Raw genomic sequence first — 20,045 nt, forward strand, 5'->3', positions numbered from 1 at the left:
AGAAGTAGAAAAAGGTGAAGTTAGTGAGGAAGAAATTAGAGCAGTGATTATTCGAGGTTAAATAAAATGACTGTCCGAAGTTAGAGAAGAGTAAATCAGTGACTGTCATGAGTTTTAGTAAATTAGTGACTCGTTGGTTAGATCAGTGGCTACCATGGTGGGGTCAGAGTACATTAGTGGCTGTCGGAAGTTAGTGGACAGCCATGGTACGGTAGGTATTTAGTAATGCGGGTGTAGAGCAGTGACTATCCTATGTTAAGTTGAATTAGTGACTATCCCAGGTTAGAGTACAGCCAGGGTAGGTATTTGGTGAGTTTGGTGTATACTCCTGGTTTGTTGGGTCTGGCGCACCCGTGGCCCCAGCTGGTGATGCCAACCACTGTGTGACGACCTAGGGGGGTTAGAGGTTAGAGATTAGTAGCTAGAATCAAGAGGTTAGTACTGGTTGTTAAGCTGCTAGTCAAAAGAGGATAACACTTTACCTCTCTCTCTCTCTCTCTAACTCACCGTCCACGAAGCACACCATGGGTCCCCCCGAGTCGCCCTGGCAGGTGTCGATGCCGCCCTCCAGGTACCCGGCGCAGTACATGCCCTCCGTCAGTCGCGTGGGGCCGTACACGTGGTCTGCTTGGCACGTGCTCTCAGGTAGGATGGGCAGAAGGGCAGACTGGAGCACCTTGGAAAAGCCTGTAGGGTAGAGTTGGGAGCTGGAGCTGGAGCACGGGGACTTTGGGACATTGTGAGTGAGGGTCATGGAGATATTAGGGACTGGGAAAAATCTCTCTCTCTCTCTCTCTCTCTCTCTCTCTCTCATCTGTATCTACCTACTTGCATTAATATTATTTACCAATCCCTCCATCTATCCATTTCTTCATCGATCTGTCTACTTTCTTCATCACTCAAAACATCAACACAGCTAGCGATACCAGTCTATTCACCTACCCACCTACCCACCTTTTCACCATCCCACCTATCCACCTACGTACTAGTTTACAGCCTTAAGTGGTGTTGTGTTACCTAGCGTTGGTCCGAGACTCCCCCAGCCCGCCACGGTGCAGCTGAGGTTGGCAGGGTAGTTCCACCGGGGAGGCACAAGGCACAGGGGCTGCACCGTGCGACCGAACCTGAGGAGGGGAGGAACATGGGGTTTAAGGGGCGTGTGGGTGGGGAATACTGGGAACCTGTGGTGTTCTTCGTGGATGGCGAGTTGGGGAGGGGGGGGAAAGAACGCTGGTTGGAAAGAGAGAGAGAGAGAGAGAGAGAGAGAGAAATAATACAATTTTTTGTCAGTACTAGGTAATCTTGCGTCTCCCAGAAATAAACACAGCTCTCGTTTAAACAGGGTAATAATTCAGAAAGTCATTCTAATTAGTCCCACTGAATGCAAGTTTCACATTTTTGTACAGTTAACGTTAATTTGCTTTAGTTGCTGAAAGAAACCATTAGATCCAGAAACAAACTGTACCACTAACAGGTTCAGACACGTTGAAGTTAAATATCCCTGATTTGGACTGTCTGTTGCTTGATTTTCTTCAAGAGGGACGAATTTTCTAAATGTACCCTAGTACTTCCTAATTTCTTCATATAAAAGGGAGCAAATGATTGCTATATTGCGTATAATTTATTGTATCCTTATAGCTCAGTCGAAAAGCCGCAGTTTATACTCTGTTCTAAACTGATGCAGGTCTAGGGAGGGCGAGGGAGGTGAACTCATTATATGGCTCTATCGCTCTTACTCAAAAATATTTGAGATAATTAAAGTTAATAGAATCATCAAGAAGCAGCAAACCGAAACGCAAATTACGGTCTCGTAGTGTTGAGGTTTGGAGCGAGCAAATGAGTAGTTCAGGATGCCTTTAATACTAGTTACAATGAGTGAGTGAGTGAGTGTGAGTAGATGGGTGAATGACGTAGGAAGGAAGACTCACTGTATGCCTTTGCCGTCCTTTTTCATCACCTTAATGATGCCCACGTCGTTGTTGAGGTAGGAGCCCTTGTCGAAGAGCGGGTGGATGGCCAGCGATGCCACGCGGAACTCTTGCTCGTCTTCTTCATCCACCTGAAAGAGGGGCAGAAGGAGAGAGACTTCATTCCCTTCAATGAGCTGAGGATTCCTAATGTCGACTATAACTGTCTGGTGTTACCTTTGACAATTCACCCGAGTCCACTGGCTTAAAAACTGTTAAGTGCTAGCTCGGCAACCCTGAACTACAACACACTTCCCAGTATTCCACAACTCGAACACCAACTCACGTGTGTGTTGTAATCGCCGACCCTGAGGAGGTATGTAGATGGTGGGTACTTGTAGAGGCAGTGTGCAGCGGTGAGTACGTAGTCTTCAGAGAGCACCGCACCGCCGCACCACTGCTCTGGCCCCGTCTTGGTCCGCAGGTTGATGGCCACCTGAGGGATGGTGTAATTTTGCTATCAGTTTATATGAAGTCTGGTCAGAGTTAGTCATGTTAGGCTAAGTTAAGAGTTTTGTCTTTCGTATCTAACAGCCATAAGAAGATCTGGTAAGACTAAGTATGATACCTACACTTACTTAGGTGATTAGGCAACTCACCTGAGCCTGATCACCATTTCCTTCTTTAATTTCAGAGCCTGCAATGGCCGGGTGAAGGGTATACTTATGTGATGTGGTAGTCTTCAGGACCTGGGTTTGATCCTGCTTGCAAGCAGACTTTTAAGTGGTTGAGGTACTACGTGCTTACGTGGGCTACCACATGCTCTCACCCTGCTGAGATTCCCCTGATGATATACGAACACTTACTCACTAATACTGCCACTAAAAGACAACATGATTTCACAAGTACATCTTCCTGTGCACTCCAAAGTCTCCCTTGCCTATATCCATGAGTGAGGCATGGGGAGTGGGGGGGGGGGAGGCTGGATCATTTCTTCAGTGATAGCATTAGTGTCCTTTGGCCCTATGGATCTGTGCTCTTCAGGGTTTGTAAAGTTCGGTTGCAACCTGTACAGTAGATCTGCCCACCCATAAAGAAGGCATGTGTAGGTTCATCACTATGACATATATTTTCATATCCAACAGAGTAAAAAATTTTCTCATCCATAACTGTGCATGGCGAATAGACGATGACGAGTCACTCCTGCAATGGTAGTATGATTTCCCTGGACATCATGAACCAGTTGAACCTGTATAAACAACTTTAGCAAACCACTTTGTTGCTTCACAAATTGATGAATAGCTATTAAACGGACATATGCCACTCGGGTTAGGTACCTGTTCTCTAGCAGGCCTGTACAAATCTGCTTTTCTGATCCTAAACATTTTGATGCTATGGGCTCCCTGAGGATTCAAACAGTTGTAAGGAGGTGGCAGGTGAAGTGAATCATATCCTTGTGTCCTTTTGTGTTTATGAGGTGGCAATGAGATCACTGTTGTGAGAACTACGATGAAGAGAGGCTCCTGACCCTATCTCTGGCCGAGTGGATGGCCAAAGCAGACTGAAACTATGGCAAACTGTGACTTCTTTTATCTCCCTTTAACCTATTAATTGTAGATGTGCGTTATCGAAGACCACTCTGAATGGTAGGTGTCTCTGCTACATTCCTACAGTGGGATTATTAAATGATTATTAAATGCGACGGTGTAGGCAAAGCCCTAATTTATGACGATATATTTCAAAACACATGTGAGGATATGTAATGGTTATAACTGCATTCCACTTGTTAAAGCGCACTCAGCAAAGAGGTAAAATTCATTTTGTGTTATAACTACAGTATATTAAAAAAAAAAAAATGGGGATTTTCTTCCCTTTGAGCACTGAAGTTTTAACAAGTCTTTCTCTTTCAGTGTCTAGAATAGCCTTACACTGTTGTGTTCCATCGGACTCTCAAATCTGTCAACCTACCTACTTATCATCCTCCCTACTAAGTTCGTCCACCTAAGCTTGCAGATTTTCGTCCTTTCGCATTTGTTTCATGACATAGAAAGATAATACCACGGATCTACAACCTCTCCATCGCACTTCTTCATGACAAGCATCATAGCCTAGTTTTCATCTCTCGTTACTCGTCAGCCCTGAAGATGGAGAGATGGCAGTTTTAGGTCAACTTAAAATGGATAGAGTATTACTTGTCTACGTGGAGCCACTGACCATCCACGGGTGTGCGCCTGCTGGGGGTGTGTGACCACTGACTATCTTGGGCCTCTCCAGCGCGGTGGCCCCAGGGGTGTCCTCCACCGCCCTTCTCCTGCAGCTGGCGGGCGGCTCCCACGGCGGGGGGGTGACAACTGCTGAACCCCCGACCCTTCCCTGACAGACACAGAAAGTACACTAAGTTCTTGTTATTAGTCACCGTTCTTGTACTTCCTTTTTCGCTCTCAAGTCTACAGAGAACTATAAAAATTTCACATATGATATTATTGCTATATGTAAAAATGACTTGTTAGTTCCATATATTTACAGCTCCAAGTGCACAGAAAAGGTTGTGATATTCTAGAAAAATAAAAAATCCTACTCCTGCTTATAACGAGGGGTGACAATCAATAAAGAAATATAATTCACCACAGTTTCCCTTACATTAATGGAGCACGAAATCTAGAAAAAAAGAGCTATTTACTCACATTATATAAGTGAAGAGTAGCAAGAATATGGAACTATATTGTCTTTTCTTGCGTTATTGTCATTAGAAGGCTATTTACACCTTTAGTGATGTGAGGTGGGGTTGTCAATGGTCAACTCTTTTTACTTCCACAACAGCGGGGAGTGGAAGGTGATTTCAAAGCCTTTTATCAGCCTTTACAATGCAGTTAGTATATCTATCAAATAACAAAAAATAAGTGTTTAAATATAAGTTATAAACACTGAAATGGAATATAGCTATAATGAAGAATAATACACCTTTAAAAAATAGTGAAAAAATAAAAAATACGGTTAAATAACAAGAAACATCAACAAAGCATCAAGTGTAGTGAGTTTTGCTATCGTGAATGAATTGGAAAATAGATTACAATACAGTACAATCTTTCCCATTAACGAAATTTAATCTACACATGTACTTCCTTGGCAGCGTAGGAAGCGACAGGAACAGTTATCGATTCAGAGGAATTTATTTTACACACACACACACACACACACACACACACACACACACACACACACACACACACACACAAAACAAAGTACTGTACATAAAATCATAAATACCATTCTCTTTCCCCCATCTCTCTCTCTCTCTCTCTCTCTCTCTCTCTCTCTCTCTCTCTCTCTCTCTCTCTCATACACACACGAAGAGAGAGAAAGAGAGAGAGAGAGAGGGAGAGCGATGGATTATGTAACTAAGACCATACCGACGTAGGCGTGGACGAAGGCGACGATTGGCTCCCTGGGTGGGAGCACTTGAGACCGACATCCTCGTTGTGGTCACAGTTGGTCTGGCCCCAAAGCTGGTGTTGGCAGTCGGTCACCGCGGTCTCGTACCCCAAGCAGCGCACGTCGTCCACCCAAATCGGTCCGGAGCCGGGGCCGAAGGTATTGTTTTTGTATACGTGGGTGGCTTCTGACCAGCCTAGCATTCGGCACAGCACCTGAGTGGAAAAGAAAAGAGTGAGAAAGCAGAGGAGAGAGTGGGAGAAAAGGGAAGGAAAACTGTGGGGAGAGAGAGAGAGAGGGAGAGAGAGAGAGAGAGAGAACGCGTAGTTGACCACGATAATATTAAAGTGATGAGAAATGCGTACAGAAGAGAGGAGATAACGAATGGAGAGAGAAGACAAAAGCGAACAGAAAAGGCGGGTATATGAAACAACGAGACAGTGAAAAGAAAAACGCCAAGAAGTGGGAATAACAAGACGACAGAGAAGAGAACTTGAAGAACGGATGAAATGAGGAATGGATGGGAGGAAAATGTGAGGAAGGGAGTAAAAGAGATAACAAAAAGAAAGGGTGAAGGAAAGTGAACAGAAATAAGTAGCGAAAGATGTTATGAAGACGGTAAATGAGAGGTGGTTCAAATAAGCTATGTAGATGAGGAGGGAATAAGACAGCAGTCGAGACATGATAACAATATTATGTTCAGCAGAGAAAAGGAGGCAGGAGCAGATGAGGGAGTAGGAAAAACAGAAAATACGCGAAAAATGTAGTGAATAAGAGGAGAGGGAAGAGAACAATGTGTAGAGGAAAGGAAGGAATAAAGGTGGCAGGGAGAGAGAAGGGGAAACTGCAAATGAGTGAAAAACAAGGGAAAGGAGAGGACTGAAGAACGAAGAAATAAGAATAAGAAAGAGAAATGAACAGGAGACCGTGCAGATAGGCAGAGAAAATTAGAGACGAATATCAGAAATAATAGAAAAAAAAAATACAGGTCTGGGGATTAGCTGGAGAGTGGACATGGGAGGTTTCCGACCACCTATAACTCGGCGTGATAATCGTGGATGGAAGAGCTGATGGAGACAGGAGAAAAAACTGTCATAGGAAGTAAAGAAAGATGTGAAAATGGAGAAACATAGGAAGATGAAGTGCACAAAAGCAAGCTGGGACAGAAAAGGAGAGAGTTGAAAAACTGGAAGGAGATAAAATGTGTAAGAGAAAGTGGAGAAGGATGAAAATAAATGAAATGTGAAACAGTCGAGAAAGAGGAGGAAAGGAGAAGAGGAAAGGAGAAGAGGAAGAGGACAAGGTAACAAATCTAATGTGAGGAAGAAGACCATGGAAGAGGTTGATGGCGGAGGGGAAAACAAACATCTCTCCTTGGCCTCTGGTGTGCCGTGACGCCTCTTATAAATTTATACTTTTTAGTCTGACGGATTTTCCCTGCTTAGGGAATATCCTCTGGTGATGAAGTTGTCAAGAAATAATATGTGAAATAAAGCAACACACAAGATAATAAAACAAGAAGTAAACAAACAGTGCACCACTCTAGAGAGCCTCGCCTCTCCTTAACGCCTTCTGTGCGATGAGCTCGTCCATTTCATTCTTCCTCTATCTGGATGATTTGATTCAGTTCTGGTAAAATATTTCGAACGGGGGAGGTTAGATACAGCCTTCATTAGCCTCCTCTACTACTGTGACGCTCTTGTAGGCTGAATAAAATCGTCTGCTAGCGGCAATAAAATAATAAAGACACCCTTGCGATGTACATGTCCAAATATAGGACAAATATAAGGGACACTTCGAAAAGCCAGTTAGGAAGCAACAGCAGGCCACCAGCTTCGTCTGTCCTTCTCCTCTTTGAAATATATATCATAAAAAATGTGGAGAGGATGGAGGGTGAAAGACTGACGAAGAGAGTGTATGTGAGTGAGGTGGAGGGGGAAAGAGGGAGGGGGAGGCCGAGGATGAGATGGAGAGATGGGGTGGAGAGTTATATGAGAGAGGGGGGTGTGAGTTGGGAGCAGGGCAGTGAAATGGCGGGGGACAGGGCGACTTGGAGGCGATTTGTTTGTGGCCACCCCAAACGGGATTGAGGCGTCTGGCAACAGATAGATAGATAGATAGAATAAATCAAACTGTTCGAAAACTTAGTCAAATCAAAAACAAAAACACTATTCCACTTCCCCTTGTGCTCCTTCCGTCTACAATATAAGATATAAAAGGAAGACAAATTCGAAACCCCAGTAAAGAATCAATAACAAATAGTTTAGCATTGTATTCTCCGCCCCTTTCCCCCCAAATCTATTTATCTATCTATCTATCTATCTATAGTAAAATATTTGAAGGCCCTGTTAAGAACCCAGCAACAGACAACTGATCCTCTTCCTATCATCGAAATATATTAAAAGAAAAAGGAATGATGTTCAAAAGCAAAATAAAATGAAACTTACGTCCTGTGGTTCAAGGGATTATAATACCGTCCCCGTCTCTATAATATGAAGTATAAAAAAATGAAAGAATATGAGAACTGTTCAAAAATCCAGTCAAGAAACAACCACAGTTCGTTCAAATCAAGGACAAGATTTAAGTCTGTTTTGCGCCTTATTTCACGTGGATCAGTGACAGAATAAGGCAGTGCTATGGCTCGGCGTCCTTTCTGTAGAACATTATCATCATCATCATCATCATCATTATTATTATTATTATTATTATTATTATTATTTTACAGGTGAGCACTGATGATAGGGATGACATTACTAGGCCCGAATTAAGGTGAAAAGAATACTGTATTGCTGGAACTCTTACGTGTCCTTGCTCCAAGCCGAAGTCGTCGTGACACACGCTGCCCCACACGCCCATGTAGTTCACCTCCACGCGACCCGCACCGCCTCCCCTCGACCTCACCACACCGCCTCCACTCCGCGCCTCCCCTTCCCTATGCACCTCCGGCCTCACCTCTACCCCGTCACGTCCCACCAGGTGAATCTCCACGGGTGCCTGTGTGGGACGAGAGGTGTAAGAATAAATGATATATGTATCCAAAACACACACACACACACACACACACACACACACACACACACACACACACACACAATCATTTGTATATAAATTCAAAGATAAACAATACAATAGCAAAAACAAACTCTCACCACATACATGTTTCTCAGTCGTACGTGGCTTCACACGAGAAGAGACGTGGGAAATGAAAGGCGGGAAAAAAAGATAAAAGAGAGGAGGAGACAAAAGGAGGGAGATGTAAAGAAAGAGAAGGAACGAGACATAGAGAAAGAGGAAAGGAGAGAAAAGGAGGGAGAATGAAAGAGAGAGGAATATATGACAAAGACAGAAGGAAACGGTGATCAGAAAGAAACGCAAGTGAAGAGTAAAGGGAATGGACAGAGAAAAGAAGGGAAAGACAAAGAAAAGATCCGAGAATAGGAGGAGAAACAAGTGTAGAAAAGGAGGAAGAAATAGAGAGAGACAAAGGTGAAGACATTAAAGAGAGAAATGGGTGGAGAAATAAAGAGACAAAGGTGAAGACATTAAAGAGAGAAATGGGTGGAGAAATAAAGAGACAAAGGTGAAGACATTAAAGAGAGAAATGGGTGGAGAAATAAAGAGACAAAGGTGAAGACATTAAAGAGAGAAATGGGTGGAGAAATAAAGAGACAAAGGTGAAGACATTAAAGAGAGAAATGGGTGGAGAAATAAAGAGACAAAGGTGAAGACATTAAAGAGAGAAATGGGTGGAGAAATAAAGAGACAAAGGTGAAGACATTAAAGAGAGAAATGGGTGGAGAAATAAAGAGACAAAGGTGAAGACATTAAAGAGAGAAATGGGTGGAGAAATAAAGAGACAAAGGTGAAGACATTAAAGAGAGAAATGGGTGGAGAAATAAAGAGACAAAGGTGAAGACATTAAAGAGAGAAATGGGTGGAGAAATAAAGAGACAAAGGTGAAGACATTAAAGAGTGAGAAGTAAAGAGGAAGGACGAACCAAGGTGGGACGAACAACCAAGAAGGTTTTAAGAACGAGGAAAAAAAAAACTTGTCCTGGAATTAAGAAAATTATAAGAAAAGATGAGGAGAATGACTGGCTAATAGGAAAGGAGAGGAGAGGGAGGCCCTGAGAAAATAACAGGGGAAAACCAGAAGTATATTACCTCCCCACGGCACTGTCGATCCCTGTTGCCATCCACAGTTATTTAATGAGAGAGAGAGAGAGAGAGAGAAACTCTGAAAAACAGCAGAAAGAAATTATAGTTGTAGATTAACAAGAATCCCTGTCTTGGTCGGCGCCGTCATCATAGACGCCCAGTGAAAGTACAACAAAAGAATATAAAGAAAAGAAAGAGACATAGGACGTTAAAAAAAAAAAGTGTAAAATAGACCTGAACATAACAACATAAACAAATTTAAAAATCAGTTAAATAGCACAACATAATAGCCAAAATAGAGAGGACAATATCAACAACAGTAAATACAGCAAATAGTAAATACAGCAAATAGTAAAAACAGCAAAAAGACAGGACTAGATAAACAAGGGAAGAAAAGCTTATAAAAGAGTCTTACTTGACACAAATCCCTGTCCTCGTCCGAGCCGTCTCTGCAGTCATCAACAGTGCCGCACAGGTAGCCAAGCCCCACACACCGGCCGTTCCTGCACCGCCACTGCTCTCTGCTACACGACTCACCAGCAAGGAAGCAACGCACACCCGCAGCCTGGAGAAGACAGACACAAAGATGGAGGAAAGGCATGTAGGATTGACGGTGGAAAATGAGGGATGGAGGGAGAGTGACTAGAGATGAAGGGAAGGTAATGAGGGATGGAGGGAAGGTTGACGGTACGATAAAGAGAGATGAATGGGCGACAGAAAAAAATGGAGGGAAACTAATGAGGGATGGAGGGAAACTAATGAGGGATGAAGGGAAGATAATGAGGGATGGAGGGAAGGTAATGAGGGATGAAGAAAAAGTAATTCAGCCTCACACACCTGCCGTTCCTACACCGCCACTGCTCATGATTACACGATTCTCAAGAAAGGAAGGCCTCATGCCTCAAGCCTGGTGGGGAGGCATGGATGTAAGAGGAATATAATCACTCGGTGTGGTCAAGAATGTATTATGTATTATGTCGTCAAAGAAGAGATACTGATGGAACTACTGATGTTTGATGTCCTTTGTATGATCATATCTTCCCATTTCACTCCATCCTCTTCCCAGGGCCCATGTATACATACATGTATATGGGCCCTGGGTCTAGCAAAGTAAAATGAGACCCCGGGGGTAGTCTTCCACTGGGAGTTGGCAACCCAGGCTCCCAAGTGTTGTCGGTATACGCGACCTCATACATACGTATATATATATATATATATATCCACCCAAAGCCGGGTACTCTAGTTAGTTATCCTCTAAATCTGAAAAAATATTTAATAACTTAGTTTCGGGTTAGGAGAGACATACAGATCCTATGCACCGAATCTGGTAAAACATTACTAATTGGTAGTTTCAGAAACATTCACGCATAACTGTAAAGTGAAGATTTTGAATAAAATTGCATAAAAAGATTTTTAATATGACATAAAAAGGTACACAGTGTGGAAAAAAAAAAAAACACTGGTACTTTACCACTTAATATTCTTCTACTCTGTCATCCCAGGTCCCTCAGGTTCCTGGCCTGAGGTAAACTAATGCTTCTCCTCCATCTCCCCGACTCACCTCGCCCCGCTGGCAGTCGTGGTCGCCCCATCCCGCAAAGTCACATTCAGCCAGAGACCCCTCTTGGCCCTGGCAGTTCAGGTCGTCCATCAGGTAGTCCCCCTCGCTGGACCCGAAGCTGAGAGGGGTAAGGTAAAGGACGGATGAAGTAGAATTTGTCACCAACAAAAGATTCACTTAAAGCGAAAGTTAGGGCCAGCACTCGCGTCTCTGCTCAGTCTGTCAATACATGTCAGAGAGAGGCCTGTCGTATTGTACTGGAGAAACTAGAAATCAATGTAAATGATGTTGTTATTGTTGTTTAATCCAGGATTGTCTGGATGAACAGACTCATAGACCACAGGTATGCAACTGTTTCTGTGGGGGCGTCCAACATACACCGTGTAGGGATCCGGAGCCCCATTACGGTAGGTAACGCCTCACCAAGGTCAAACCAGGGCATCAAAGAGCCTACCAGAAGTTGAAGTATAAACACACACACGAACAGACTGACACATACACAGAGATGCTGAATCTTGGTCAACGGTATAGGGCGAGCTGGCAAAAATATTAATATCCTGCTTCGCAGGACTGATGATGATAATGATGATGATGATGATGATAAACATCTACTGTTTCATCATCATTCTAACCTTTTTTCTCAGGTAAGGATGGGGTAAGATACAATCTAGAAAACAAGGAAAGAGATTAAGTGAGAAACCTAACCACAGCATGCCCGGTGAACTAGGCCATGTCACGAATCAATTCGTGACATTTCCCTTTTGTGAGAAGCCACGAACTATTAGTGGAAAACTCACTGTGTATCGCTCAGCTAACCGTTTCTCCCTCCATTTCGGAGTATACTTTTCAAAACATTCGTCACTTTCAAAAGTGACCGATTTAATGCACGTCACTAAGTGCTCTACTGAGCGATACAATTGTTTCTTTATTGTTCGCCTCTGCTTGCCTAAACCGTTAGCCACGCCTTCTTCCGGTGGCTCGTGCGTCCTGCCTATACATTATTTGTATTCAGTCTAGTGTTTGCTGTGACGGAGAGAGGTCCTGTGCCAGCAGTGTGAGAGGTCAGCTAGTACCCAAACTCCGCTTCACAGTTAATCCAGTCCTCCCACCCCCCAGGTGATACATAGCATTCATCGACCGGTATTTCCTTTTGTATAATCCTAGTTTTAAGAGCTTAGTTAAGATGTTTTTCCTAGGCGTAAGTATTTAGCTTTTGTGTTAGTGAGTGAGTGCGTCTCATTTAATTGATTTGAATTGTAACGTTAAATTTATTTTTTGTGATTAATAAATTTAACAGTTCTTTTTCTTGAGCTCAATGTAAAGTAAAATCTTGTTTCATTTCTCCAAATTTAGCTTATTTTCCATATAGCTCCTAGCTTGCATAAACGTTTGCTTTCATAACTGGTACTTAGACCAGTCTTGTTGTATTAACTTAAAATCCGTTGTGCCAGATAGGAGTTAAAGCATCGGCAAGAACCTGATGTTAGTATTAGTTATTTATTGTCAGGGGTGAAATAACTTTCTCCAGAGGCTAACAGTACAGTAATTCAGCAATTGTGAGTAATTAGTCTCTGCTGTGTACTGTTGAGAAAGTTTATAAATTCTCGTTCTGAGAGAATCGTGCGAAGCAGGCCAGCGTAAAGTAATCGTTGCTTGATGTAGCAAGACAATCATTGTCTCTGCTCTTCAATATTATTGAATATTATTATCAATTTAAATAATATTTAAACATATATTTCAAAATTACCGTGATATTATAAAAAAAAACGTGACAATTGGCGACCTCATTCCAGGATATTAACTCCTAGCTCTAAAGCTATTCACGAGATAGTGCTCACTCATTCATATTTAGGTATTTATGATTAAAGTTTATAGGCACAAGTTTACTGGTGTTTACCGTTAATTTAGCAAGTGAGTTTTTGCTTTATTAATCAATAGAGTACTTAACTCTAGTTTATTCTTGGTAACGCCAGACGATTTTATTCGCTCCTGGGAAGTCGGCGTACCCATTGTGTTTATTATTGAGTCTTCCCAGTCATTTACATTTTTGATTTATTCTTTGCCAGTTAACTAGATAAGACTGGTCACCACTAGCTTGTGTCTGTATTCTTTATTTGTATTATTAGCATTCGTTTGCGAAGCAGTCAGTGCTCAGTTTCGTTTGCTTAATAAATTAGCGCCATGGCAGCCAGTGCTTATGTACAGGAAGCCAAAGATATGGGTCTCACTGACTCAGAGAAAATACAGAGTTACGTTCTCTCACGGTTTAATTACGAGCAAGAACGTGAGAAAGACGCTCGTGAACGTGAGCGAGAACAACGCGAATACGAGCGAGAACAGCGCGAATATGAGCGACAACAGCGCGAACATGAGCTAGTACAAGAGCGAGAACAGCGCGAATACGAGCGTGAACAACGAGACAAAGAACGAGAACATGAACTTGAAGTGCTGAAGCTCAAGCGAGATTCCTTGGCTTCAGACACGTCTGGTGCAGTTGGTCCAAGCTCCACGAGCGTTCTCCCTGCACATGTCCTGGCGACCCCACGCATCAAGCTTCCTTCATACAAGGAAAGCGAGCGAATCGAGCCGTACATAGCTCGTTTTGAGGACATGGCAGACTTATATCAACTGGATGAGGCAGCTAAGCGGCTTCAGTTTCTTAGCCTATTTGAGGGCCCTGCCCTCGATATTCTCCACAGAATTCGTGGAGACAATCTCACATATGAGATGATGGAAGCTGCACTCATTAAGGCGTATGGTTTCACGGTAGACGACGCCAAAGTTCAGTTCATGCGAGCTTGTCTCCAAGACAAGGAGACAGCTGTTCAGTTCCTTGATCGTCTCACAGCTTACTTAAATGAGTGGATGGAGAAAGATGAAACTCCTTCCACGCGTGAGGGGATAATTGACCTTATGCTGCATACACAACTAGAGAGGTCGTGGCCTGCTGAGCTCATAGCACAGCTTAAGATCTGCCAGGTGAGAGATGCCAGCCAAATGGTAGAGAAGGCTGACGCATTCTTTACTGCATACGGGTATCAAGCTCGTAAGCAAAACACCTGGAGCAGAAAAGATACTGCCAAGTCTGGGAAGCCGTCTCAGACTGAATCCCAGCACCAAGGTCATTCTCAGAATAATGGCCAAGGTCCAAAACCGCAGTGGAAGGACCAGGGGCAAAACACTCAGAAACCTGAGTGGAAGAGGTGCAACAAGTACCCTAACCAGCAGCAGTATCAGCCACGCAACCGACCGACGGGACAAACTTTTTCACCACCAGCTCAAAAGAGGCAGGAAGCGAATGCAGCCTTCATTCCTCAGCAGCAGCCTGGTGGTCACGTCCCTACCAGTGTGGGTACTTCCCCACAGTTCACTAGTCCCACAGTGACAGTGAACCCCCCTCCACAGATGGCCAATGTTCCATCTTATAACTCACAAGGCACAATGTTTGCCACATCAATTCAGCATCCTCATGAGTGCCTAGCTGCTTCCTCCACAGGCCCCACCACAAGTGACAGTACCTTCCTTGTTCAGCCAGGGTTTGTGGGAGGCATTCCTGTGAAGGTCCTGAGAGATAATGGTTCCTCAGGTTGCTCTGTTAAGCAGAGTTTAGTTCGGCCTGAGCAGTATACAGGTCGACAGATCCATTCAAAGCTTATTGATGGATCAGCGAGATTGTTCCCTGAGGCATGTATCCAGGTGGCATCTCCATTTTATACTGGTATGACACTTGCAGTTGTCATGCCAGAACCTTTATTTGAACTCATCATTGGAAATATTAATGGAGTCAAGGATAGTTGCTCCGATGACGCTACTCAGACTTCGGCTGCTGTGGTAACACGAGCCATGACTGAGGCTCCAGACTGTGTCACCCCAGTGATCATTGAATCGCCGCAAGATCTGACGTGTAGTCAACTTGTTGTGCAAGAACAACAATCTGACCCGACACTTGCTGCCGTGCGGAACAAACAAAAGGGTCAAGTGATAAAATATTCACGGGGAGGTCGAGCCAAGTTCCTTCGCAAACAAGGGCGAGGTTCGACTGCAGTTTGTCGTTCCTGCCAAGTACCGCCTAGCAGTGTTACAATGGGGTCATTGTTCAGCCTCAGGAGGTCACATGGGCAAAAGGAAGACCCAGGGCCGTATCCGAGCTGACCTTTTCTGGCCAGGGATGGGACGGGACATAGATAGTTTTGTCCGTTCCTGTAGTGTGTGTCAAAGTAACACCACTAATCAGGGACATGCCCTTCCTGTGCCGTTTGTAACTACACCTGTAATCTCTGAGTCAGTTGAGAGACAGGGTAGTGGTGATGTGGGTGCAGACCTGACGTCTCGCCCATTGGCCCCACAGGACACATTATGTCCAGGGCCTGTACATACATATTATGTACCGTAAGTTAAGGGGGAAGTTGAGAGGCGACTTGAGGCTATGGAAGACCCAAGTTTGCATAAGGATTCTCAGCTTCCAGGTACTAATAGAAGTACTGTAGGTTAAGGGGGAAGTTCGAGAGAGAACTCCGCAGAGGCGACTTGAGGCTATGGAAGACCCAAGTTTGCACAAGGATTCTCAGCTTCCCGGTACTAATATAAGTACTGTAGGTTAAGGGGGAAGTTCGAGAGAGAACTCCGCAAAGGCGACTTGAGGCTATGGAAGACCCAAGTTTGCACAAGGATTCTCAGCTCCCCGATACTAATATAAGCACTGTAGGTTAAGGGGGAAGTTCGAGAGAGAACTCCGCAGAGGCGACTTGAGGCTATGGAAGACCCAAGTTTGCACAAGGATTCTCAGCTTCCCGGTACTAATACAAGTATTGTACTGTAGGTTAAGGGGGAAGTTCGAGAGAGAACTCCGCAGAGGCGACTTGAGGCTATGGAAGACCCAAGTTTGCACAAGGATTCTCAGCTTCCCGGTACTAATATAAGTATTGTATTGTAGGTTAAGGGGGAAGTGAGAACTCCGCAGAGGCGACTTGAGGCTATGGAAGACCCAAGTTTGCACAAGGATTCTCAACTTGCCGACCATAATCGTGTGCTATAATTAATGGCGACCTCGAATGTACGTCCTAGCACTGACTGCTAGGTAGAGAGAGTAATTGTAACATGATAAAATTTTCTCATTGACACTTTTGATGCTCCACCTCAATTGGTTTTGCAGGTTCAGCAATGGGGGTAGCAGTTTTGCTGTGCGGGCCAGCTGATCGTCTGCCACACGCTGCCGCCTCTTCTCTGCCTTCGTCGTCGCCATATTATTATTTGCTGTGTCATTTTACACGTAGGTACAGTTACACTACAACTGTCACACCTACACCGTGTATTACATACACCACGCTACACAACAGTTAGTTGTCAGTGTAAATGTAGCGAATTTTCGCTCAGTTTGACCTGAGTACAGGATTTTCACCGTCGTCACGGAGTTTTTCCCTCAAGCTTGCTTCTATTAACGTAAATACGAGGTTTTTTCGCTCACTGGCGACTGCGACTTTCTCCTGTAGCAGGATAGCACACACACCACAGTGTGAATCTTGTGCGAATGACTTAGGATGTGTACATATATATATATATCCACAAATTTTTTCCCATAAGGAAAAAATTTAACTTTGTAAGGGCGTAATGTCACGAATCAATTCACGACATTTCCCTTTTGTGAGAAGCCACGAACTATTAGTGGAAAACTCACTGTGTATCGCTCAGCTAACCGTTTCTCCCTCCATTTCGGAGTATACTTTTCAAAACATTCGTCACTTTCAAAAGTGACCGATTTAATGCACGTCACTAAGTGCTCTACTGAGCAATACAATTGTTTCTTTATCGTTCGCCTCTGCTTGCCTAAACCGTTAGCCACGCCTTCTTCCGGTGGCTCGTGCGTCCTGCCTATACATTATTTGAATTCAGTCTAGTGTTTGCTGTGACGGAGAGAGGTCCTGTGCCAGCAGTGTGAGAGGTCAGCTAGTACCCAAACTCCACTTCACAGTTAATCCAGTCCTCCCACCCCCCGGGTGATACGTAGCATTCATCAACCGGTATTTCCTTTTGTATAATCCTAGTTTTAAGAGCTTAGTTAAGGTGTTTTTCCTAGGCGTAAGTATTTAGCTTTTGTGTAAGTGAGTGAGTGCGTCTCATTTAATTGATTTGAATTGTAACGTTAAATTTATTTCTTGTGATTAATAAATTTAACAGTTCTTTTTCTTGAGCTCAATGTAAAGTAAAATCTTGTTTCATTTCTCCAAATTTAGCTTATTTTCCATATAGCTCCTAGCTTGCATAAACGTTTGCTTTCATAACTGGTACTTAGACCAGTCTTGTTGTATTAACTTAAAATCCGTTGTGCCAGATAGGAGTTAAAGCATCAGCAAGAGCCTGATATTAGTATTAGTATTAGTTATTTATTGTCAGGGGTGAAGTAACTTTCTCCAGAGGCTAACAGTACAGTAAGTCAGCAATTGTGAGTAATTAGTCTCTGCTGTGTACTGTTGAGAAAGTTTTTGAATTCTCGTTCTTAGAGAATCGTTGCACGATTTAGCAAGACAATCATTGTCCCTGCTCTTCAGTATTATTGAATATTATTATCAATTTAAATAACATTTAACCATTTATTTCAAAATTACCCTGATATTATAAAAACCCCGTGACAGGCCAGACATTCATTTAAACAACGTTAAACATGAAGATACGTACCAATGCGTGGGGTAAATTAAGTGAAAATGCAACAGAATAATCACCTTATACTAAAGTCAACAAGGCAGTATAAGAAAAAGATGGCCAAAAAAAAAAAAAAAAACAGCAAGACAGCATTTGCAGAAGCAGAATGACGCATCGAAAATAAAATCAACACAACGTGATCCCGGAATTATATCAACAATAAACTACCGCGCAATGAAGACAGAGGGATGGATAATAGGATACTGAAGAATACAAGACACTAATACATATAAACTCAGAGCAGAAATACTGTACCTGAAAAAAAAGCTCTTCTGTAAAAGGGATCTTTATGTTAAATAAATTCGTCTGGAGGAATATGGGAAATGACACCTCCGTGATAAAGAATTAATCAGGTCAACCCAAAGATATATATATATATATATATATATATATATATATATATATTTTTTTTTTTTTTTTGTTTTTTTTGCATATTGCAACTAAGGGCGAACAGTTGTGAAAGTGCTCTACATCATGTCTTGTTTCCACAGCCAAACGTTCTTTTCCGTTACCGGGTATATGGAATCAAGCTGAATTTTCAGTCTCAGAAAGGAAATGGCGTGCTAAAACATAATCAGTGAATATTCTGTCACCCATAATTACCAAATATATTGAAACGCACTCACGCACGCACGTACACACACACACACACACACACACACACACACACACACACACACACCAAACCACTTCCTCGACTTACTGTGACTCCACCATGACCTGTGCTGCCCCTAGAGAGAAACCGAGTTGATGACACACCACATCCCCTTCAGGCACCCCCCACATGTCGTCACACACCCCGCCCCACCGCCCGTATGCTACCAGAGTAGTGGAAGGGGGGGATTAGGGTGGATCTGGAGGGTGTTTGTGGGTAAGGCTGAGAGTGTAAGGTACCTTCAGCAATCTTTAAATTATATTCGTTCCAAATCTGACTTGTAAGGGATTGATACAGTACGCATTTTTAATTTCCGATCTCTCATCATCATCATCGCTTCTGATGTTCTGAACCCTCCTGGCAACCCCCTAACAGAGGAAAACCATGGGAGGACCTCTTGCAGACCAATTTGTCACCATATGCTTCAGTTTGTCGTTTCCCTTCCTCTTGCTTCTCCCTCAGTAACGTATCATCCATTGTATTTTTCCACACCACGAAAGGTTTGCCCCTTGTAAAGTATCCTCGGTACTTTTCTTGGCATCCTAACTATGTGCAACCTCTGAAGATGTCCATATTATCTCAGTGTATTTTCCTGCATTCATTCAGCCATGCCGTACCACACCTCAGCTCTCTTGAACTAATGTTTTCTTGCCTTATTTCCGGTAAAATTTTCTCTTACTTTTGTTAGATTTCTGCACATGTCCGTAACCTTTCCCAAAAGTGGCAGTTTCTACGCCTGTAATTCGTAGTTCTCGCCATTTACTAATCAAGTTTCGTGTTCATTCCAGAGTGAAGGAAATTTTACATTCACAAAGGGTCCATTTTCAACTTCATGCTTGTCATTTAACGTCTTAAACAAAAAAGTCATGCTCTTCACATGCAGCTTTTCCTTAATCTTACAATACCCTGACACTCAATTTCTCTGTGTTTACACAACACAAATCTTATTGTAAATGTGTAAATACTGTACTTCAGTTTATTTTAGTAACTAATCCTCTGCGTATACTGTACTGTTTATCCAATTTTCTGTTTCTTCTATACTGCCAACCTGCCAGTTCCAACTATGCCCGCTTTCGAGTATAGCGGCCCGAGGTTAGGCTACCGTTAGTCCACAACATTTAAGAGTAGAAGACTGACCTACGCCCCTGGTAACATTAACAAGACAAAAAAACATCTGGCCATCTCTTGGGTTAGAACCGTGGCATGTTGGCCAGAGGACGCTCCTACCTGAGAAAGCTATCATTCGTACCACCAAGCATAAAAATTACCTCAAATAATAGTACTTTTTGTACTATTAACCTTTTGATGACGATACCGCCTTTTGAATCACGCTCTTGTGCTGCCAGACCATTTTATTTAGGCTAAGTGTGGGGAGACCATTCGTAGTAAAGAAGATAATGGATATATTACCAAACTTTTCGTTAAGTAAGATCTTCCGCGCTATACCATAAACTAAGTTGTCTTACAGTAGCAAGAATAAAATAAAAGACGGGTACGTACTGTTGGGGTGAAAATAATGTTCAGTTATGGGTACCTATCAGGGGAATGTGTTTATAAAATTTCTTAAGCTTAAGTTGTCTATAGAATTGCCTGTGTATACGTTTTGTCTGACCCGTACATCTGCTCAATGCTTCAC

The 20,045-nt window shown here is 43.1% G+C and overlaps 1 protein-coding gene across 1 annotated transcript in view; it reads right to left on the reverse strand.

Annotated features, from left to right (window-relative positions):
- Positions 1–272: 272 nt before the first annotated feature.
- The window catches only part of LOC145393439 (neurotrypsin-like), a 28,743-nt gene continuing 8,970 nt past the window's right edge, over positions 273–20,045 (reverse strand). Inside the window, exons 5-15 of the mRNA XM_080267539.1 lie at positions 18,458–18,572; positions 11,059–11,176; positions 9,913–10,062; positions 8,142–8,333; positions 5,318–5,554; positions 4,122–4,280; positions 2,254–2,403; positions 1,929–2,059; positions 1,018–1,124; positions 508–687; positions 273–391 (exon numbers count right to left, since the gene is read on the reverse strand). Coding sequence (XP_080123665.1) covers positions 273–391; positions 508–687; positions 1,018–1,124; positions 1,929–2,059; positions 2,254–2,403; positions 4,122–4,280; positions 5,318–5,554; positions 8,142–8,333; positions 9,913–10,062; positions 11,059–11,176; positions 18,458–18,572 — 1,658 coding nt within the window. The remainder of the gene's footprint in view (positions 392–507; positions 688–1,017; positions 1,125–1,928; positions 2,060–2,253; positions 2,404–4,121; positions 4,281–5,317; positions 5,555–8,141; positions 8,334–9,912; positions 10,063–11,058; positions 11,177–18,457; positions 18,573–20,045) is intronic.

Source organism: Coenobita brevimanus, chromosome 3 (genome assembly GCF_032717465.1).
Source record: "Coenobita brevimanus isolate Jiangsu-jjx chromosome 3, ASM3271746v2, whole genome shotgun sequence".
NCBI lineage: Eukaryota > Metazoa > Arthropoda > Malacostraca > Decapoda > Coenobitidae > Coenobita > Coenobita brevimanus.